The following is a 23,203-nucleotide window of genomic DNA, read 5'->3' as shown; positions in this document are numbered from 1 at the left end:
ATGCGCCAGTGACGTCACTGGCTGCATGTAAGGTAAATATCTCCTAAACGGTACAAGTTTAGGAGATATTTACAGTACCTATAGGTAAGCCTTATAATAGGATCACCTATAGGTACAAGTTGTAGAGGAGGGTTTACTTCCTCTTTAATGGAAAGCTATATCCGTGTATCTTGATTTACACCCAGCATGGCAGAGGAAATATAACATGAAAACCTCTGGTCCCCTTTAAAGGGTCAGTCCATCCAAAGTTGGTGTTTGGGTGCTGGAGAGTTCAGCCCCTGACGGGCTCTTCTATCTTTCGGGGACTCTTTTTTTTTTTTTTTTTTTTTTTTTAAGGTGCACACACCTGCTGTGCCCTTTGCGGGGGTTCTAGCATCCTTGGGTTGCATTCATGGGTCTGTACACCTGCTGTACCCATTATGAGGGGTTCCCACCATCCTTGTACTGGGTTCCCAGGTCTGTACAGCTGCTGTGCCTATTATGAGGGGTTCCCACCATCCCTGTGCTGAGTTCCTGGGTCTGTACACCTGATGTGTCCATTATAAGGGGTTAATTTTGTTTATTGGAAATTCTTACAAACAATCAACTTATATACAATAAAACCATAATAAATAACATATTTACAAAATAATTGAATATAACTATACAAAACAAGAACATAATAAATAAACCAAATTGCACACAGCATAAACCCTACGAGAGAGCCGGACTAAGAAACTTCACCATGCATGGAGCCTTTAATCAAAAATTATATTTTATGACTGATTTTCAGCTGATAACATTATTGGTTGCCACTTTTAACGGATAATTGAGGCAGCCGTTTCTTAGCCTGACTACTCTCTCCCCCTGGAGAACCAGTGCGCTTCACTGCACCCTGCGACTCATCATCCATGGAAGATTCTGTACTCAACAAGTCCCATTCATCCTCATCATCTGACAGGACCCCAAACTTATTTGTCAAAGGCAAAACCTCAGGACTGTGGGTAGCTGAACACTTTTTTTTCCTTCTTTTGCCCTTCTTTCTTTTCGCCTCCAACCATTCCACATCCCCCTTGGACAAATTGGAAATAACAGTTTCCCCACTCTCACCCTCCCCTTCACCCCCACTCTCCCTTACCTTATCTACCACCAGGCCAGCCTCCTCACCATTCTCCCCACTCCTCTGCACCCCATGGTCCCTAATAGAAGCCCTGCAATGTCTAGGGGAGGGGACTGGCACTGTACTTGATGCCCCTGCCTCAGCACCTCTTGCCGCCTCTGCAATTTTGGAAGACATAGACACAGAAGGATTGGACACATTCTTAGTAACCGATACCTTACATACAGACTGAGAAGACACTGACACACTGGGAATCGGCACAGACTGGGGCACCACAGACTGAGAAGACACTGACACACTGGGCATTGGCACAGACTGGGGCACCACAGACTGGGAAGACACTGACACACTGGGTATTGGTACAGACTCGGAGGGAATCGCAGGCACCCTAGCTGCTGAGCTCTGAGCATCCTCCATGTCCAGACGGAAGAACTCTCTCATGAGCTCAGGCTGGTTGTGTACTGCCTCAGGACACTGGCTATAAGGATGCCCCACCGCATTGCACAAGTTGCACCTTATAATATTGCAATCTTTTGCCAAATGCCCTAAATCCTGACACAGAGAGCATTTCATTACTGGACAGGAGGATGCAAAGTGCCCTTTATCCCCACACTTATTGCACAGCTTTGGCTGGCCTGGATAGAAGATGGTCAATCTGTCCCTCCCCAGGAAAGCGGAGGATGGCAGATGCTGGATGACATTATCAATGACTCTTAGTTTTAGCTGCACAGACCATCCCCCCGTCCATATTCCTCGATCATCCATAATTTTGTGTAAGGGGCTCAGGATGTCTCCATATCTCCTCAGCCATACAGATAAATCCCCTTGCGGTATGGACTCATTGCGCACAAGAATCGTCACCATTTTAATAAGTGGCTGACGTGACACAACTTTGGGGATGAGCCCTTTCCAGTCTGGCAGGCTCCTACACACATGTTCATATTTCTCCCAAAATATGTCCAAAGACTCCGGACGGACAAAGGACAAATCGTACTCATAGGAGCCGGTCGGACTGATCAGGGCAAAGATATCTGCAGGTTTAAAGCCCATCTGCAGAATCTTATCAACCACAGCTCTCCTATATGGCGGAATACCTTCGCCTTCCCATCGGAGCTGTACCACATTCCTCCTTTTAAATAATGAGGAAGATGAAACATTTCCATGCTTCTTCCCGGCTTGCACCCCCCTCCCAAACCCTTCAGCAGCACCAGCATAGGTTTTCCTCCCAGAAACATCAGCAATTACAGCATTGTCTTTAGACACAACCACACCTGATGACAAGGAGCCTGAATCAACCCTTGCAGTCTTTGGAGCAGCAGAGACAAGACCCACCCCCTCCCCCTTCTCTGAGCACTCAGCTGCTTTCCTGGGTTCAATCACAGCCTTGTCTACTGCAGACTCCAAAAAAGTTATAGTACTACTGCTCCCAGCATCTCCTCCACCATGCTCAGGAACAGCCACTGTATTTGGTCCAGGCAAAGCCTCTGCAATGTCCGTGGTGCTCCTCTCTGCAGACTCTTCAACCAGAAGCTCACAGTTTTTTCCAGTTTTCTCACCAATTGCATTTAAAAGTGGAATTTTTCCAGCAGGTGCATCAGGTTGCACTGCATGCTGCACATTGTCTATGGGTGTGGGCTGACAGCCCATAGCACTACAACCCTCAGCAAGCACATTGTCATTAATAAAGTTCACATCACCACCTTGCACACACACTGTACCTGCTTGCTGTGTTACCTCTGCAGTGTCATGGCTGATGGTGGGATCAAACTCCCTCCTGGTTGTTGCAGGCTTAATGGTGAATTTTCCTCTCTCCACAGGTCTCTCTCTCATAGGGCGAGGAACGGTATCCATCTCCTCATCTGGGGAATCTGCAGAAAAATGGAACTTTCTTCCATCCAGAGGGGATTCCAGCTCAGCGACGAACTCCAACATGCCAGTACCCCCCTCAACCTCCTGCTCAGATGTTCCACATTGCTGCTGCAGAGGGAGGGAGACAGAGGCCTCCACCATTGGGGGCTCAGCAGATGTGTGAGGTGTCGAAGAGCTGGGCTCATCCTCCGGGCCCACTTTCTCACTCTCTGCTGACTCTGTCGGTACCTGAATCTCCTCACTGACTGGGTCACTCTCCATGCTGGAAACGGCTCCTCTCCTCATACGGCTGAAACGTTCCTCATTCCTGTATTTCTCCTGAAGTGCTTCACAGCTTTCCTTCAGAGAGCTCACCAGCTCTTTCTGCTTCCTCAAAGCTTGCTCCAAGTCCTTCAATTCAGGCCTCAGAGCCGGTCTCTTCTTACTGTACAGTTTGGCACAATACAACTTTTTCTTTTTAAATTCTACTTTCAAAGTTGCCAATTTCTCCTCCTCTTTCTCAATCCGCCTCAGCTTTTCAACAGTCCTCCGTCTAAAGGTAGGCAGGGATTCACCCCTCCTTGGGCCGAGCTCCATGTCTTCCATAGTCTCAGGCCTATCCAGGGGGCCCCCGCCAGGGTCCTCCCCAGGATCCAGCATCCTTCCTGGGGCAGAGAAGCAACTCTAGCCCCTGGCTTCTGGAAGCACACGAGCTAAGGAACCAGCAACCTCACACCTCGCTGTCAGGGAGTGGAATGGCAGTTTCCCACCATCCCTGTGCTGAGTTCCTGGGTCTGTACACCTGATGTGTCCATTATAAGGGGTTCCCACCATCCATGTGCTGTGTTCCTGGGCCTGTAAGCCTGCTGTGCCCATTATGAGGGGTTCCCACCACCCCTGTGCTGAGTTCCTGGGTCTGTACACCTGCTGTGCCCATTATGAGGGGTTCCTACCATCCCTGTGCTGAATTCTGAGTCTGTAAACCTGCTGTACCCATTATAAGGGGTTCCCACCGTACTTGTACTGGGTTCCCAGGCCTGTACACCTGCTGTTCCCACCTACCCTGTGCTGAGTTCCCGGGTCTTTACCCCTGCTGTACCCATTATAAGGGGTCTCCACCATCCCTGTGCCAAGTTCCTGGATCTGCACACCTGCTGTGCCCATTATGAGGGGTTCCCACCATCCCTTTTCTTTGTATTGCTGTTTGCGTCTCCAATTCGGAAACCATTTCTTCTGAAAATACCAGCCGCCTTACAAATCCTGCAGCTTCAGTCAGTTTGAGTTGGCAACCAGGAAAAAACATGCAGATTTGGAGCTGTAAAGTGTCAAACTAGATTGACATGACAGCCAGCCAAGGCTGTGTGCGCTTCAAAGTGAAATCATGTATCGGTGTTGTCACCCTATGGGGGATAGGGGAATCTTTGCTGCATATGTAGTCCTTAGATGAACTATAAATAAGCGGCAAACAACTTAAAGCCCAACTCTAGCTAACACTTATTGAGCAGTTACAGCAACGTGGATTCTGTTTATTTTGGAGCCATATTAAAGCCTACTGTTATCAACCCCGCCAACGAAATGTGGTTTTTCCCAACCCTTCCATCTACCTGTTTTGCTGGACAACTGGGCCTGTTGCAGGAAGAGGAATAATAATGGTTCTACTGGCAGAAATGACAAGTAATAAAACTGTTACAGGGAGAACTGAGTTGCACTGTAACTTTCATTTCTCTTGTCTATCCACTTGCAGACCAGTGGCATACTGGTACATCGCTGGACTTCGGGTGGTTATATGGAGATGCAGGCATCACCCCGGTATCATTTTTTTAGATCTGACAGTCAGCTTTCTTGTAAAAGCAATCCTAGTGGCTAACTAGCCATTGGATTGCTTTTACAAGCAGCTGGAGGGGACATCCCCCCCTCTGCTGCTGCCTTCTGTGGCTTTCTCAGGCTGTCCTGTCCCATCTGGAGACCCGAGTGACCAGCTGGTGCATCCGCCAGCTGGTTGAAAAGCCAAACAAAGCTCAGATTGGCTTTGATTGGCTCTCGGCTACGGTACCCCCGAAGCAATGACCTGACTCCCTTCCGGTTTACCCGGATGTAAACGGCGCCATTTTAAAAAATCCAAAAGCATTTGATCACACTGATCTTGGTGTTTTTTGAATGCTTTTAGGTGCGGAGGAGGGATTTGGGGTCTTGTAGACCCCAGATCTCTCCATAAAGAGTACCTGTCACTGCCTATTGCTGTCACAAGGATGTTTACATTCCTTGTGACAGCAATAAAAGTGATAAAGAAATAAAAATCAACAGTGAAAAAATAAATTAATATTAAAAAAAAAATTGAAGTGCCTCCATCCTCTCTTGCTCGCCAAGGTGAACGCACGTGTCTGTCCCACACTCACTCAAACAGCTATCATCCCACATATGTGAGATATCACCACGCACGTCAGATCATGGGTAATAATTCTGGCATTAGACCTCCTCTGTACATCTAAAGTGGTAACCTGTAAAGGCTTTTAAACCGTTGCCTAGGGATAGGAAAATTTACCTAGTTTGTCGCCGTTGCACCGGCGTGCGCAATACTAAAGTGTGACTTGTTTGGTATCTATTTACTCAGCATAACATCTTTTATATTTTACAAAGATTTGGGTTATGTATTGTGTTTTTTTGCATTACAATTGAAAAAAAAAAAAAAGTGTCTCTCTCTTTTTCTTTGATGGACACAGCTCCTGATATTCATAACTTATTGGGCTATGCTGCCCCCTACAGAAGTAGGACACTAGGCAGAATAAAACTCTGGCTACACCTATGGACAGTCCCAGGGGGTATACTCCCTCTCTCTGCTATAGCCACTTTTTTATGCTTAGTCAGGAGAAAGGACCTAGTTCCTTGCTGGGATCTTTGGTCCTGGCAACATTTTTTAGATGGAAAATGTTTTCCTCCTGAGATCTACAGTCAACTGCCGGACTGTGCGATGGACTGGATAATCTAGATCCAGTGGTCACCACAGTCTGGACAGCGAGCGCGCGCAGACCTCAGCTCCAAGCTAGGTCAGCTGTGACATAGCCCCACTGGACAGGGGCTGGCCTGCGAGGTAAAAAGCCTCGCGAGGTCGCATATGACCGGGTCTCAGCCTGAGTCTAATCGTTCCCCCCCCCCCCCCCCCGGCCGACAGCTTCCCCATTTCGATGGAGAGGGGTTCTGTCTGGAGCAGTGCCCGTCTAGTTCCTGGTATGGTGGGTAGCTGTCCCTCCTCTCCCCGCGCAGGGTTTTTGGGTGGACGTGGACCCCTCCTTGGGGTGGTCAGACCCCCGGGTTCCCCTCCATCCTGCAGGCACCCCCTGGGGGGTGTGCTGCCAGCGACCAGACGATCGACTGTGCGGGAATGGTTGTACCAGGTGGGGGGCTCCTGCAAGGACCCCCTGTCCTGGATCTGTCCTTGAGGCCTGGTCGCCCAATCCTGGGTCCCTTTATGCCTTGTGTTACTGCCATTTTGTTGAGTCAGCGATTCCTACCCTGTTGAAAGCTAGGAAATCTACTTTTAGGAAGATCTACCATTGTATGTAGATGTACGTTGTGTAGTGTGAGTCTCCTTGGGGTTCCTCTTCGCTCGTTCTTGGTGGCTCGGATCTTAACCTTCCTTAACCTACCTGAGACCAAGCTGGAACGCAGCGTACTCTGCGTGAGCTCTGAAACGCGTTGTGTCATCGCCTGCTCCGGTGACGTCATGCAGCGTACGCTGCGTTCCAGCTTGGTCCCAGGGACGATCCGAACCCGGAAGACGGGAGTTTCTCTGGCCAGCTTCTTCCTGTCCACAGCAAACATCGTATCGGCTACTCTCCATCTTTCCGGGACTTCTAGATTAACATCTCCTACTTGACGAACCACCGGAGCCTTTTAAGCCTATCCATGTTCATTACCATGTGAGTGTATACCATTGTGTGTTCACATTATCTTCATTAAATACTGCACTTAGAGGCGCTCTGTTCTTTGTCTCTCATTGCATTCATTCACAGAATCGACTTCACTGTGTCTCGGAGCCAGCCCTTGCAGCAGTAATGAACTCTTACCCCCCCCCCCCCCCCACTTCATACAGTTACTCTTTCCATTGGGACATTGTTTTTATTTGAATTTATTTGGTTTTATGCAATTTTTTTGGACCTGATTATTTTCACTTTTTCATGTAACTACCAACTTTTGACCAACTATATAGCCCATAGTTCCTTGTTGGTCCTTTTTGACCCACTAGCACTGATTCCACCCCTATAAGCTGAATCTTCAGAGCGCTTGTTTTTTCCTATGTCCTTTATCAATTTTATTTGGGTACATCATCGCATGACCGCGCAATTGTCAAAGTAACGCAGTGCCATATTGCAAAAAAATGTCCTGGTTATCAAGGGGGTAAAACCTTCCAGTCCTTAAGTGGTTAATGGCTATGTGATTTACAGGTCTACAAGGGGTATGTGGATGACCCACGGAACACGGATAACGCCTGGATGGAGACACAAGCAGTTAATTACCATGATGACACAGGTGGGGATACTGATACCTAACGCAAGTCTTCCCTCAAGTTGCTTCTTTCCGTTTACATCCATGTTCTTCTTGTCTGACAGGCCACATATTGGACCAGCTGGCCTTAGAGGCGGGCGACGATGCCGGGAAAGTGCAGTGGGCGGATATCAGCCAGAACTGCAGTCTGTACGCCAACCACGCCCACTTCATCCAGATCGTGGCTGAGAAGAGAGGTGCACACTGGTAGACCCCCATAAAGGGCCGGCCGTGTACTTTTCATCAATATGGAAGGTCCAAAGCTTTTACTGCATTTCTAGGCATGAACCAAAGAAGAACTGATTTTATGGTTCTTTTTTTAATATAAGATGGAGGTTTTTAAGCCCAACACCGGACAGAACATATGTTTGGTAGGAGTGGTGAGGGGTATAAATCTCTGTCAGGTTTTTTTTATATTGCTGTTCTTTTGTTGTAGGTGTGGTAATACTGGATTGGGATACATAAAGCTGGCCATAGATGAAGCAATTTTCTTTCCTGCAAAGAAAACCCCTTGATTCCCCCATCAATGCACTCAGTGTTGATGGAGGGAATCCCTCCCTTTGATCCATTATGTTCTCACGGCAGAGGGATGAATCTGTCTCTGCCAGGAGAACACACTGCTAGCAGCTATAATAGCTTCTAGCAATAATGGCATGTAAAATTCGACAGGCTGGTTGTACCCATGTTGATTAATCAACTTGGGTACATCAGCCTTGCCCATACATGGCTCAAAATCTGGGCCGGTCCCTGTTGAACTGTCGGTCTATGGCTGACTTCAGGTTTCCTTAAAAAGTTTTGTGAAATTTGGATTTGTTCATATATGTTTTGGCTGCACACCTGGATGGGAACCTTCCAAGAGAAGAGTTCTGTAATTTATGCCTGTATGTTGGTGTATGAAATGCCAGAGAATATATGATTAGAGAGGAAGAGGCCAAAATCTGATCTTTAATTTAATGAAAATGATGAAGGCAAGCCAACATGCTTTCGGGATTCTCAGAGCACTTCTTCAGGGCTGGGTCAGATGATAATATACATTAATCTAAACCAGACTCCATGGAAGCACATGCTCCAATCAGTCCTAGGTGCACAGGGCTCTTTGGGATCCTCCTCTTCTCCTTAAAGCATAAAAACACCTAAACGTATAAACCGCACTCCTCTGTGACACGTTTTTATTGATGCCGGATTAGGTCACACATCAATCCACACACTGATGCATTTCACCCAGTGAGCCTAAAGCGGTGTGCCAGGTATTTTTGTATTTATTAAAATTAAGCAGCTACAAACTTTTGATAAACACACACTCATCTGTTCCATAATACAGCGGTGCGGCTGCCCAAACCCTCGGTTCTCTGCCCGGCGCCGGCATCACAAATGTGGGCTTCTGGCTGTGACCACTTGCAGCTTAATAGCCGGGTGTGCACTGCACATGGGCGAGTTGCGCTGCACCTGTGACGTGTCCTAGAAGATTGGAGGGGGGGGGTTGGAATTTCCACTCAGGGTGCCGGGTACCTGTCAAAACTAGGTACCCCGCCCAAAAAAATGACATGCCAAATACACCTTTTTCTGCAAATATATTGAATTTTTTTTTTTTGCAAAATGTGGCCTTTAAAGTGAAACTGCACTGCGTTTTTTATTTATTCATTTCTTTTCACAAATTGTCATTTGTTTTTGCTGGCTGCTGTTTTCAAGTGTTTGGCGCGGTAAATATTTCTAGAAACATTTAAAGTGAAACAAAAAATTGGAATTCTACTTTTAAAGGTTAACTCCACTTTCGTGGGGAAGAAAAATAGCAAATAAAGAAAAAAACAATATAGCGTATACAATTGCAACACAAATCATATTGTAATTGAATGTTATTAAAAATGACCTTTCCTTTTGAATCTGCAGCTGTTGTCATTTTCTGGAAATGCAATGCAATATGGCCGCCTGGAGCTGTACTGTACACAGAATGTATACTGACCACACCCCCAGAAACATAATTTCCTGCTTGTGTGATTGGCTCACCAATTTTCCCAGAAGTCTGCAGTAAGATACAAATCAGATTTCTGGCATCCCCTGCAACAAAAATGTCATTTTTGGTGAGATACTCCCAATAGGAACACGTCTAAAGGGATGCAGGCCCAGCAGATTTCCTTAATAGTGCTCTGCAGCTGCACAGCTGATAGATAATTATGAAACCACTCCCATTAGACTCACTCAGCACAGAGGAACAAAAAATGATTTTTTTCACAATAACAAAAGGTAGGAATCTGCAACAAAGTTTGCTAAAATCCTTGTAATGTACCGAGATCACCCAGAGGGGAATGTTTTTTTTTTTCCTCAATAAAAGTGGAGTTGCCCTTTAATTATTGGAGCCACGGGAGCAACTGTGAATGAGGGTGGGAATAGCCACCAATTTACCAATCCCAATCTTCTGAATAAAGCTTAGTCCTGAAGACCGTAACAAAAAATTTGCAGCAGCCAGACACCAAGGTTCTGCACTTTGGGGTTAATGACTGTATAACCTGACGGAGTATTTTCCATCTGTTCTTGGCAGGAAGGGATATAATGTATTCTGCAACCTTTGGAATGAGATGTAATAAAATGTAATAAAATATTCTAAAAGAAATTGTCGGTTACTTTCTGTCCTCTTCTCTGGTCATGAAACAACACAACAGGCTCAATCTCAGTGCTATTCTGGGGGCTGAAACCATCCCTTTTGTATTTGTGCTTCTATTAATAAAATGTAAAAGTGTAGCGCTAAAGGTAAAAAATGATAAATAGTGTCCAAATGAATAAACAGCTGATAATCAGAATACTGTGTATATGAGAAAAAAGGAAAAAATTAGTGTCCAAATGAATAAGTCCCATAGAAAACTGGTGTGAAGTCAAATCAATCCGCATGCACAATAATCCAAGGGGGGATCTTCCCGTGACACCAAGGGTATGTGGAAGAAAGGAACACCTCTGTGATGGGATAATAAAAGCAGCTTACCAAATTTCCATGGCTGCTCAACTTAATGAGTCAGCCTCTCCCAGTTCTTAATCAAGACCACTGAAGATCTGATATTACATGGATGCTTATTCAGTACAGATGGACCACCTCTCAAGATGTGTAAAGGGATCAATACAGGATAAAGTTTCCTCAAAATTTTCCAACAGTCATAAATGAATATGTAGGGAAAAAGAAAACAAAGCCCATAGCGTGATCCCGTTTAAAAATACAATCTTATTTATTTAAAATGGTACTCACAATGTGGCATGAATAAAAGGCAAATCGATTGGTATTCCAAGGGATGGAGGTGCGGCGTCCCGCAGGTTATCCCAGGCAATAAGAAAATGAAGGCCGGCAAAAGTTGCAAGGGGCGTGTGGACGTTGCGTCTGGAGTCGCCAACGTTTCGTCTCAATAGACTTCGTCTGGGCGTCTATTGAGACGAAAGTCTCATTGAGACGAAACGTTGGCGACTCCAGACGCAACGTCCACACGCCCCTTGCAACTTTTGCCGGCCTTCATTTTCTTATTGCCTGGGATAACCTGCGGGACGCCGCACCTCCATCCCTTGGAATACCAATTGATTTGCCTTTTATTCATGCCACATTGTGAGTACCATTTTAAATAAATAAGATTGTATTTTTAAACGGGATCACGCTATGGGCTTTGTTTTCTTTTTCCATACATATTCATTTATGACTGTTGGAAAATTTTGAGGAAACTTTATCCTGTATTGATCCCTTTACACATCTTGAGAGGTGGTCCATCTGTACTGAATAAGCATCCATGTAATATCAGATCTTCAGTGGTCTTGATTAAGAACTGGGAGAGGCTGACTCATTAAGTTGAGCAGCCATGGAAATTTGGTAAGCTGCTTTTATTATCCCATCACAGAGGTGTTCCTTTCTTCCACATACCCTTGGTGTCATGGGAAGATCCCCCCTTGGATTATTGTGCATGTGGATTGATTTGACTTCACACCAGTTTTCTATGGGACTTATTCATTTGGACACTAATTTTTTCCTTTTTTCTCATATACACAGTATTGTGATTATCAGCTGTTTATTCATTTGGACACTATTTATCATTTTTTACCTTTAGCGCTACACTTTTACGTTTTATTATTAATTTGAGTCATTGTTGGTTGATTTTGTGTTGGCTGCTGACATTTATCATTATCTCACCTATCACACTAGCGCGGAAATTTTTTTGAATTTTATTTATATTTGTGCTTCTATTGTCCGGTGAACAGCAGGAAAAAAAAAAAAAACAATAGTTTTGTTGCTTTACTTAAAAGAGAAATATTGCAAAAAATGATTTGGTCTTCTTTTGTGGGTCACAGAAGTGCACTCCTGTGACCCAGAATTAGCCGATGCCTCCTAAAGCCCGTTGACGTAACAGAACCGCTCCAATCTCTGATAGGATCCCGACAATAATGTTGGGATTTACCCAGATAATTTACAGGCAGCTGGCTCAGCCTATCAACATCCCACTGAGAGCCTAATGTGGTTCAGCAGAGGACTGGCCTAGATTCGTTCCATGTATGGGGAGACTGATTGTATCCAAGTCGATGGATTGATAGACTTTGTTACAACCAGCATGCTGGATTTATACAGGCAATTATTGCTGGCAGCTTTAGTCCCTAGCAATAATCACTGCGTTCTTCCAACAGGGACAGCTCCCCGCTCTCCACCACTGGGACGACTCCACACTGTCCACTGCTGGGGCGGCTCCCCGCACTCCACCGCTGGGACGGCTCCCCACTGTCCACCGCTGGGACCGCTCCCCGCACTCCACCACTGGAACGGCTCCCCACTGTCCACCGCTGGGACGGCTCCCCGCAGTCCACCGCTGGGACGGCTCCCCGCAGTCCACCTCTGGGACGGCTCCCCCCACTCCACCGCTGGGACGGCTCCCCGCACTCCACCTCTGGGACAGCTCCCCGCTGTCCTCCGCTGGCACGGCTACCCTCACTCCACCCCTGGGATGGCTCCCCTCTGTCCACCGATGGGACGGCTCCCCGCTCTCCACCGATGGGACGGCTCCCCGCTCTCCATCGCTGGGACGGCTCCCCGCTGTCCACCGCTGGGGAAACACAAGAGCTCCGCCGGAGGGATTCCTCTATCAACAGTAAAGAAAAATTGCATCATCTATGTCCTCCCTAAGCCAGCTGCTCCCACCCCTCTCCTGCCGGGCGTTCCAGTAAGCGCTGGAGGGGAGGAGCAGAGTGCAGTGACTGACAGTCACCACCTTCGGTGCATATTTGCACCGTATCAAAATTGAAAACTGATTGCGAAGTGAATCTTATGTTAAGGACACCCCACAATCAGTTTGCAAAATGCAGTGCGATCCAATTTTGGTGCGGACAAAAAAAGGTTCCTGTACAGTTTGTATGGCTGAATTGGCATTACACAGACATAGCATGTGATCTACACAGCAATGCGGTTGCACTGTCATTGTGTGGTGAGGAGATCTGATCAGCGGCTCCTCCTCAAATGATCAGTGCCCTGGTTACAGAAAAGTAAAAAAACAGTGCCCACAATCAGTGCCCATAGTGCTGCCAGTCAGTGCCCACCTGTGCTGCCCGCCAGTGCCGTCTTTCAGTGCCCATCAGTGTGGCATATTTGTACCTCCTCATCGGCGCACATCAATGAAGGAGAAAAATTACTTATTTTCAAAATTTACTGACAGAAAATAGGAAAAACATTTTTTTTTTTTTTCAAATTTTATGTCTTTTTTTTGTAATAAATAAAAAGCCCAGTGGTGATTAAATACCACCAAAATAAAGCTCTATTTGTGTTAAACAAATGATACAAATTTCATATGGGTACAGTGTAGCATGACCGCGCAATTGTCATTCAAAGTGTGACAGCGCTGAAAGCTGAAAATTGGCCTGGGCAGGAAGGGGGTGAAAGGGCCCTGTATTGAACTGGTTAAAGTGGTTGTTAACCCTTCCATATACCCAGTGAAGTGACTGGCCTCAGGTGATACACAGAGATGAAGCAAATCCCCCTACATAAGTTGGACCTGTTTATCTGCAGACTTTTCTTCTCTATATCTGTTCAGAGTCCAGAATTTATAAAGCTTGTCTGAGCGGTCAGAGATGTGAAGTTAAACTTTGCGGAGCTCAGTAAGCTGATTCACACAGAACAGAGCTAAGGCCATCTTTCAGCTGGAGGTCCCTCCCCTGTCACCATTTTTCTCTTGGTGTCAGGAAAACTTGTCAGAAGTGACTCCTGCAGAGGACAGAAATGACACTTTGTGCTCTGTGAGACAAGTGCACACTATGGCCTCTTTCACACGGTCCGCCTCCATAGGCGGATCCGTGTTGCTCAGCGGGGATCGATCCGCGTTCCATGATGAGCCGGCGGATGACAGCTCCGTCTCCGCTTGCAGAGCGGAGAGGGAGGTTTCTCAGCCCCCCGCTGCTCTCTATGGGGGATCGGATGAGAGCGGACCGCCTGTCCGCTCTCATCCGATCCCCAGGACGGATGGAAAATAGGGTTTCCATCCCTCCGGATTTCACGGACAGGATCGGATACGGATGGCAGCGGGTGTCAGCGGAGGGGTCTCCGCTGACATCCGCTGCCCCATAGGGATACATGGAGGATCCGATCAGGTCTGCCTAAAAAACTGACAGGCGGATCTGATCAGACCGCCCGTGTGAAAGAGTGTATTTCATGTGTGAGATTTACAACCACTTTATGTCTCAGTCTCTTAAAACAGGCGGTCACAGCCCCAGGGGTTGAAAACATTTTAGCAGTGTGAGGAGCTTATGTTAGTGCTCATTTGCTGTCCCTTCCTTCTTGTCCTGCTGACAACTTCTTCACCTATTTCTGGTCCTGGTGTCACCGGGGCGGGAAGTGTAATAAAGTCAGTTTATAGAAAACTGTTACTGCAATACTTCTCCAGGACAGGAGGTGATGGGAAATCTCCAGGATGAGCACATGGGGGAAAAAAGTACTCTATCCAAAACCCTTTTCTATACATGCACCTGTACATGCTGTTAATTCCATGGGTTTTCCTATAACCATTATTTTAGTAGCAATTGATGACATGCTCTATACCAGCTTCCCACCAGCTTATCTAGATATCTGCAGGCTGCCCTGGGGACGGGCAGGAAAAAGTCACAACTCCCTGACCCTAGGCTGCCTCCCAAACAGGTTCTGTCCATGTGTGATCAGGTGAGCGGGCACATACCTGCCCAAGAATGCGGGTGGGTGTGTTTGCAATCGAGATAGGGAGTTAACCTCTCAGCTGCCTGGGAACAGACTTTGCTTCTGTACAGGTATGAGACGTGGCTTCAGAAGCCCAGCAGAGGAGATTTGACATCACACCTGAGCCCCGTGACATCAGAAGAGGTCAGTGTCCGGTGCTGGAACCTCTACAGGGCCAACACACTGCTGACCTTAAACTGCTGATTGCTGCTCTTCTGTTCTGCTGATGCTCAGCATTCCCTTCCAGTCCAGAGAACAAGTAGAAAGATGGCACAGCAGAGTGCCAGGACAAAGAGAGGGGGGGTAGTGTGCTCTGTACCAAGAGAGGAGCCAAGGGCAGTTACACTGTAACAAGGGAGAGCACAGAAGGACTCTGCCAGGAGAGGAGCTGGAAATCTGTGCCAGTAGAAGAGCTGGAATTCTGTGCCAGGGGAAGACCTGGAATTCTGTACCAACGGAGGGACTGGAATTCTGTGCCAGTAGAAGTGCTGGAATTCTGTGCCAACAGAGGGGCTGGAATTCTGTGCCAGGAGAAGACCTGGAATTCTGTGCCAACGGAGGGGCTGGAATTCTGTGCCAGGAGAAGAGCTGGAATTCTGTGCCACCGGAGGGGCTGGAATTCTGTGCCAGTAGAAGAGTTGGAATTCTGTGCCAACAGAGGGGCTGGAATTCTGTGCCAGGAGAAGACCTGGAATTCTGTGCCAACGGAGGGGCTGGAATTCTGTGCCAGGAGAAGACCTGGAATTCTGTGCCAACGGAGGGGCTGGAATTCTGTGCCAGGAGAAGAGCTGGAATTCTGTGCCAACGGAGGGGCTGGAATTCTGTGCCAGTAGAAGGGCTGGAATTCTGTGCCAACGGAGGGGCTGGAATTCTGTGCCAGTAGAAGAACTGGAATTCTCTGCCAACAGAAGGGCTGGAATTCTGTACCAGGAGAAGAGCTGGAATTCTGTGCCAGAACAGGAGCTCAAATTGTCTCCCAGTGGAAGGGCTGGAATTCTGTGCCAACAGAGGGGCTGGAAATCTGTGCCAGGAGAGGAACTTGCTTTTTGAGCCAAGAGAGGATCCAACTTATTATACCAGGTAAGGAATCGGTACCGTGTATCAGAGTGCATCAAGATACTTTGTGCCAGCAGGGGAGCTAACATGAGCAAGCAAAACCTCGAAGTGGGTGTTTTTTTTGCCTGGAACAGAGGACATCTTAGGACAGAAAGAAGGGCCAAGGTTAGGAGGGAAGCAAATACATTATGCCATTAAAAATCAGGAAGTACCTTTGATCTAAAAGCACAGCAAGTGCTGAATATCAGAACACCACTAGGCTGCAATCTACCAAAAGAGGAAAAAGGACCCAGTACCACACAGTCTAGTACTAGATGAGAAATTACCCAGTTCCAGGTCAGTATAGATGTACACAGCCCAGCACCAGCAGAGAAGGTACCAAGCGCCAGGACAGTGTTATATGTGCACAGCCCAGAAGGTGCCAGGACAAGCTAGATGTACACAGTCCAGTACCGGTAGAGAAGGTACCCAGTGTCAGGTCAGTCTAGATGTACACAGTCCAGTACCAAAGGAGAAGGTACCCAGTGCCAGGACATCCCAGTAGCAGTAGAGAAAGTACCCAGTGCCAGGGAAGTCTAGATGTTCACAGCCTAGCACCAAAAGTGAAGGTACCCAGTGCCAGGACAATGTTATATGTGCACAGCCCAGTACCAAAAGTGAAGGTACCCAGTGCCAGGACAATGTTATATGTACACAGCCCAGCACCAAATGTGAAGGTACCCAGTGCCAGGACAATGTTATATGTGCACAGCCCAGCACCAAAAGTGAAGGTACCCAGTGCCAGGACAGTGTTCTATGTACACAGCCCAGCACCAAAAAAAGAAGGTACCCAGTGACAGGTGTTCTGCCCGCCAGACTTCTATTCAGATCACTTGTATTTATGTTGCTTAACCTCCCTGGCGGTCTGATTATGTCAGGATTTCTGTGCTAAAAGCGGTACATTGTTTTGCATGGAAATATGTTGTTTTATTTTTTAAAACTCACCTTCCCCTGCGATCCCCCGCCGCCCTCCCCCCCCCGCCATCCTCCCCCACCGTCCTCCAGCCATCCTCCCGCTGTGTGCTCGGCCGATGCGGGCACCTGTCTTCTGGTTCCCTTCCCTGCGAGCGTTGCGACGCAGGGGGGTGGAACCAGCGGCAATTTAAAAAATTTAAATACACGACATGGCATGATAGAAAGCTGTGATCCTAACGGATTACACTGTATCATCCCATTTCTCCACAGGATTTCACCTGGTGACTTTTCCAGTGCCCTGCCTGTGCTTTTCCAGTTCTTTGTGCCTGGAAAATAGAGAACGACCATGGCGTCCAAAAAGCGTTCTTTTTGCGCAAAATCGCTTTTAGATGAACTGGAAAACAGCGACAGCTACTTTAGAACTTGAAGAAGTTACTTAAAGAACTGAGCGATAGCGATTTGTGGGAAAATTTGTCATCAGGTACGGAAAGTGACGACAGTGACGATTCTGATGTCTCTTTCTGGCACACCGTTCCGTTGGAAATTCTGAATAATCATTTGATAGACTTCCCAAATTCCACAAGCGATGTGCCAGAAAGAGACATCCGAATCGTCGCTGTCGTCACTTTCCGTACCTGATGACGAATTTTCCCACGAATCGCTATCGCTCAGTTCTTCAAGTAACTTCTTCAAGTTCTAAAGTAGCTGTCGCTGTTTTCCAGTTCATCTAAAAGCGATTTTGCGCAAAAAGAACGCTTTTTGGACGCCATAGTCGTTCTCTATTTTCCAGGCACAAAGAACTGGAAAAGCACAGGCAGGGCACTGGTAAAAGTCACCAGGTGAAATCCTGTGGTGAAATGGGATGATACAGTGTAATCCGTTAGGATCACAGCTTTGTATCATCTCATTTGTGTATTTACACTTTTGAATTTGCCGCCGGTTCCACCCCCCAGGAAGGGAACCGGAAGGCAAGTGCTTGTATCTGCAGAGCACAGAGCGGAGAGAGAGTGTGAGGATGCCGGGGGATCGCAGGGAAGGTGAGTAACATTATGGGGTAATCCTGAGTGTGGTTCGGGGTTACCGCTTTTGGTACTGAAAGTTAACCCCGAGCCACACTCGGGAATACCGCCAGGGAGGTTAAAATAACATGTTGGGTTTTCTTGATTCACACAAGTTAGTTATATGCAGAGCGCCGGCGCCATCTACTGTCCTTTTTTGATATAGCTTCAGTTGTTCTGCAATATTGTAAACTCAGAATGTGTTTAATAAATTTGTTGGGTGGGTGTATGGCTGTGTTATACACTCCCGGGAGACTAGTCCTGACTCCAGATGAGGCTGTCCAAGGTGAGGAAGGCGGCCTAAGAAGGCAGAAGGTTAGGCTGATCCCATGCCCACATTGTTTGTGCACGTGTTGCACACTGCTGCTTTTCCTGGAGATGGAGACGAGAAATAGTCCCAGATCACACTTTTACCTTTTCTATCTGCATCCATCTCCATTTGAAAGACACTACTGAAATTGAATATAGGGTTAAAAAAACTGGCTGGCTGGCACCCTGTGGTGGGTGGCTGGCTGGCACACTGTGGTGGGTGGCTGGCTTGCTGGCATCCTGTGGTGGATGACTGGCTGGCTGGCACCCTGTGGTGGGTGGCTGACTGGCTGGTACCCTGTGGTGGGTGGCTGGCTGTCTGGCACCCTGTGGTGGGTGGCTGGCTGGCTGGCACCCTGTGGTGGGTGGCTGACTGGCTGGTACCCTGTGGTGGGTGGCTGGCTGGCTGGCACCCTATGGTGGGTGGAAGGGTGGCTGGCACCCTGTGGTGGGTGAGTGGCTGGCACAGGGGCTCTGCGTGGCTGGCTTGCTGGTATAGGCCCTGTGGGTGGCTGGCTGGCTGGTACAGTGCCTGTGCCTGGCCGGCTGGTACAGGGCCTGTGGGTGGCTGGCTGGCACCGGGGTGCTGTGGGTGGGTGTATGGCTGTGTTATACACTCCCGGGAGACTAGTCCGGACTCCAGACGAGGCTGTCCAAGGTGAGGAAGGCGGCCTAAGAAGGCAGAAGGTTAGGCCCAGTGCGCGGAGGCGCGTGGCGCAACATACACAATGACATCACAACAATATCGGTAATATTGTCAAGTTCCGGGGCCGATACCGATATATAGGGAAAAGTGAATATCGCCCCTTCGATAATCGGTCGATCCCTACTATGCAGAATCCATACAGTCAGAAGCCTTAGATGAAACAGGCCTTCAGCAAGTTAAGCAAGCAGCCAGGCTATGCAGAGATGCGCTCCGTCACGCACTCGACACTACAGCAGTCTCTACACAGCAGGACAGCTTCTTCCCCGCAGCCATGTCTCACAGTGGAGCATCCTCTTACAAAACACGATCACGAGCAAGTTCATCCAAGTCATCTGTCGCAAATGCAGCAGCATCACTCGTCTGAAAGCAGAATCAGCGAGGGCCAGGGTCGCATTCACAGACCAAGAGTTGCAGATGAAAAAAGAAAAGGCTCACCTTGAAGCAGAAAAGGTGAGGCAGGAGCAAGAGAGAGAGAGAAAGAGAGAGTACGCATGGAGCAAGAGAAAGAACAGCAAAAAATACGCCTGGAGGCTGAACTAGCTCAGCAAGAGGCATCTCTGAAAATGCAGCAGGCTATCCTAGAAGCTAACATGGAGAGACTGGCAGGGGACTGAGACGCTGCTGCCGCCATTGCAGAAGCAGAAGCATTAGAAGCAGCTGTCTACTATGAGCCAAGAGTAGGTAGCATCATACTGGGTCTAAAGGAGGACCACCAAGACCCCATGCAGCGCACTTCAGATTATGTCTACCAGCACTCTAACCCAAGCAGTTCTCCACAGCAAGAAATCAAACATGACGACAGTGAGTCACATCAAATAAAGCGGCAAGAAGCCGACCTTGAACCCCAGTGCTACAAGCAAGAAAAATCTGACCGAGATCCATGCTATCCAGCTCCAACCAAACCTTCTTCTCAGCAGGGTACTCAGCCTTCATTCAAGCATCAAACACCTGCTTTACCTCCAAGGAAGTATGCAACAAGCTGGTACGAGCCGCCAACCTTATGCAAGTATGAGCCCAGCCCACCTAAAGAAGAGACTTCTACCATTACACGATACGCCAGCAGCCTACCCCAATGCGAATCAGGCTACTGTAGACCTTGCTAAGTTCCTTACAAAACGTGAGTTAGTTACCCAAGGACTTGTCAAATTTAGTGATCACTCCCAGCATTACAGGGCATGGCGATCTTCTTTCTAGAGTGCCATGAAAGGTCTAGATCTATCCTGCAGGGAACGGATAGATCTCCTCCTAAAGTGGTTTTGCAATGATTCTGCTGAGCATGCCAAAAGGATCAGAGACATTAACCACTTAAGCCCCGGAAGATTTTACCCCCTTCCTGACCAGGACCTATTTTGCGATTCGACACTGCGTGAATTTAACGGACAATTGCGCGGTCGTGCAATGCTGTACCCAAATTAAATTGACGTCCTTTTTTCCCCACAAACAGAGCTTTCTTTTGGTGGTATTTGATCACCTGTGCGATTTTTTGATCATGCGCTATAAACAAAAAAAGAGCGACAATTTTGCAAAAATAACAATATTTTTCAAAGTTTTTTTATATGAAATTCCCCCCCAAAAAAATGTAAAAATCAAATTTTTTTAACATATTTTAGGCCAATTTGTTTTATGCTACATATGTTTGGTAAAAAAAAATCACAAAAAGCGTATTTTGATTGGTTTGCGCAAAAGTTATTGTGTTTACTAACTAAGGGAAAGATTTTTGTCATTTTTATTGCTTTTTTTTTAACGAGTAATGGCGGCGATCTGCGTTTTTTTTTTTTTTTTTGCGGGACTGCGACATTGCAGCGGACAGATCGGACCCTTGACTGACATTTTTGACACTTTTGAGAGAACCAGTGACATTTCTACAGTAATCAGTGCTATACATATGCACTGTTACTGTAAAAATGACACTGGGAGGGAAGGGTTTAACTTTATTGGAGAGGGAGGGGTTAAGTGTGTCCCTAGGGGCGTGTTTCTTACTGTGATTGGATGTGGCTGTGTGTGTAACAGCACAGATCAACGGTCCTACATAGCAGGACCGAGTGATCTGTGCTTTTACACAGGGGAGAATGACAGGCGGCTTTGCTTACATTAGCCGCCTGCCTTTCTCCCTCTCCACACGACGATCGCGAGTGACCGGCGGACATTGGGTCCGCCGGTCACACGCGCTGGCTTCTTCGAGTACGAGCGGGGGCGGGAGCGCGCCTCCGGCGGCGCACGCTTGCCCCCTATTCGCTTTCAGGCTAGTGACGTACTGGTACGTCACTTTGCCTGGGAGGGGCTGACCGCCGCCGTATATAGTCGGGCGGCGGTCGGCAAGTGGTTAATATAAACCACCCTGAGATAGGCCTTACAAACATCTGGAGCAGACTGGATAGATGTTATGGCTCACCAGAGGCCATAGAGAGTACACTATTTAAAAGAATAGAAGACTTCCCAAAAATACCTGGCAGAGGGTTCCAAAGACTTCAGTGACCTGCGTATGGAGTTACAAGTCGCTAAAGCAGAAGGAGACATACCTGGCCTTTCTTATCTTGACTCTGCTAAAGGTATTAACTCCTTAGCAAAAAACTTCCTTATGAGTTGCACGAAAGATGGATCGCTCATGGCTGTAACTACAAACGAAAACACAATGTACCTTTTCCACCCTTAAGAGAGTTTTTGGACTTTGTAGACAGACATACAGGAGCGAAAGATAACCCCAGCTTCATTTTTCCAGTGTCTTATGACACTTCTTCTGGCCTTAAGCAACACAGGGTTCGTGTAGCAGTGCACGAAACTAACATTTCTTCCCACAGATCTGCAGAGTCACAACCAGAGGACCAAGACTGTGACCTTGCTAAGTTCTTCCCTCTGCATAAGATGCCACATCCTCTTCTGAAATGCAGAACCTTCAGGACAAAAACCATTCGGGATCACAAGACCTTCCTCAAAGAAAACTTCTGTTACAAGCGCTGCTCTTCAACACATTTCGCCAAGGACTTCGCCAAGGACTGTAAGGTCAGTGTTAAGTGTACCGAGTGTGACAGCCCCAAGAACCTTCCCACCTGCCCATAGTGACAAGGAGCAAGGTTGGAGGCCATAGACTCTAGTACAGATGCAATAGAAATCTCTTGACAGTGCACTGGAGTCTGCAAAGGAATTACAGGTGGCAGATCCTGTTCCAAAATCTGTCTAGTAAGAGTTTACCCAAAAAGACGAAGAGACAATGCAGTCAAGCTCTACACCATCTTGGATGATCAGAGTAATAAGTTACTAGCTAGAGCTATGTTTTTTGACATTCTGAACATTAAGGGCTCCAGCAGTCCCTACTCCCTTAGGACCTGTGCAGGTACAGTGGAGACAGCGTGATTGCAGACTTTAGGCAAAAAATGCCATTGTTCTGGGCGGGTGGCAGCCTACAAATCGAATTTATGGACAACAGATCTGAGATTCCCACACCAAATGCAGCAGTTCACCAGACTCACTTGAATCACATAGCACATCTCATACCAGAACTAGATGATCAGGCTCAGACAATCTTACTCCTAGGGAGGGATATCTTGCAAGCCCACAAAGCAAGAAAACAGATCAATGGTCCTCACAACACCCAATATGCCCAAAAACTTGATCTTGGGTGGGTTATACCCATTATACGTGATGTTTGCCTGGGGGGCGCACACAAACCGACATCTGTTAATAACTTGTTCACTAGTATACTAGAGTATGGTCGTCCTTCTCTTTTCCAGTCCTGTCAAAATCTCATCCTCATAAAGGAGTTACCACACAGCAACCCTGTACCTCTTCCTTTCCTAAGTTCCCTCTGTGACAGCAATACCTATGACGGTGACCAAGACAACTAAAGCCCCGTAGAAATTCGGCTGGGAAGTTTCGTCCGACGACCGATCTGCCGATTTTCGGCTTGTTAGTATGGTGCTTCTGACAACCGACTCCGACTTTTTGGCCGAAAAAATCCTGGTGTGCAGGCTATAAAATTTTTGTCGACCATCAAAACACGTCCGATTTTCGTCTCATTAGTACAGATATCGATGGGGAAAAATCTTATGAGCTAGACTAGGCATGCTCAGAGATGAAAGAACACAAAGAAAGCAATCCAACACATGACATCACTTCTGAAGTAGAATTCTGTCGTGCGGGAAAATTTGTGTGCAATCTAGAGCACATTCCAACCAACAGACACCACTCTGGACAAAAGACAGACGACCGGTCCGTGGAAATTCGTTGCGTGTGTACGAGGCTTTAGGATGCACAGTGTTCAGGAGAGCAAGGGAAGACAATCGGGTAGCAATGTCCATTGAGGATAGGCTCTTCCTGGAAGTTATGGAAAAGAGTATAGAAAAAGACGAGTTTAAGAGCCGGTTCACACTACCACGACCAGAAAGTCGCCCCGTGACTTGAAGAGACTTGTTTAGAGACTTGTTTAGAGACTTGTTTAGAGACTT

At 47.3% G+C, this 23,203-nt stretch overlaps 2 protein-coding genes across 4 annotated transcripts in view; both read left to right on the top strand.

The window, feature by feature from the left end:
• The window catches only part of NUDT9 (nudix hydrolase 9), a 38,735-nt gene extending 31,008 nt beyond the window's left edge, over positions 1–7,727 (top strand). For all 3 annotated transcript variants that reach the window (XM_082260965.1, XM_082260966.1, XM_082260967.1), the window contains 2 exons: positions 7,390–7,474; positions 7,555–7,727. In XM_082260965.1, the coding sequence (XP_082117091.1) occupies positions 7,390–7,474; positions 7,555–7,700 (231 nt within the window). In that variant the 3' untranslated portion in view covers positions 7,701–7,727. The remainder of the gene's footprint in view (positions 1–7,389; positions 7,475–7,554) is intronic.
• Positions 7,728–15,666: 7,939 nt separating this feature from the next.
• Positions 15,667–23,203, top strand: part of GDPD3 (glycerophosphodiester phosphodiesterase domain containing 3) — a 33,381-nt gene continuing 25,844 nt past the window's right edge. The window contains exon 1 of the mRNA XM_082261187.1: positions 15,667–15,758. The gene's annotated coding sequence lies outside the window, so the exon portion shown is untranslated. The remainder of the gene's footprint in view (positions 15,759–23,203) is intronic.

Source organism: Pelophylax lessonae, assembly GCF_965119305.1.
Source record: "Pelophylax lessonae genome assembly, chromosome: 6".
NCBI lineage: Eukaryota > Metazoa > Chordata > Amphibia > Anura > Ranidae > Pelophylax > Pelophylax lessonae.
This window is presented reverse-complemented; position numbering and strand designations above follow the sequence as displayed.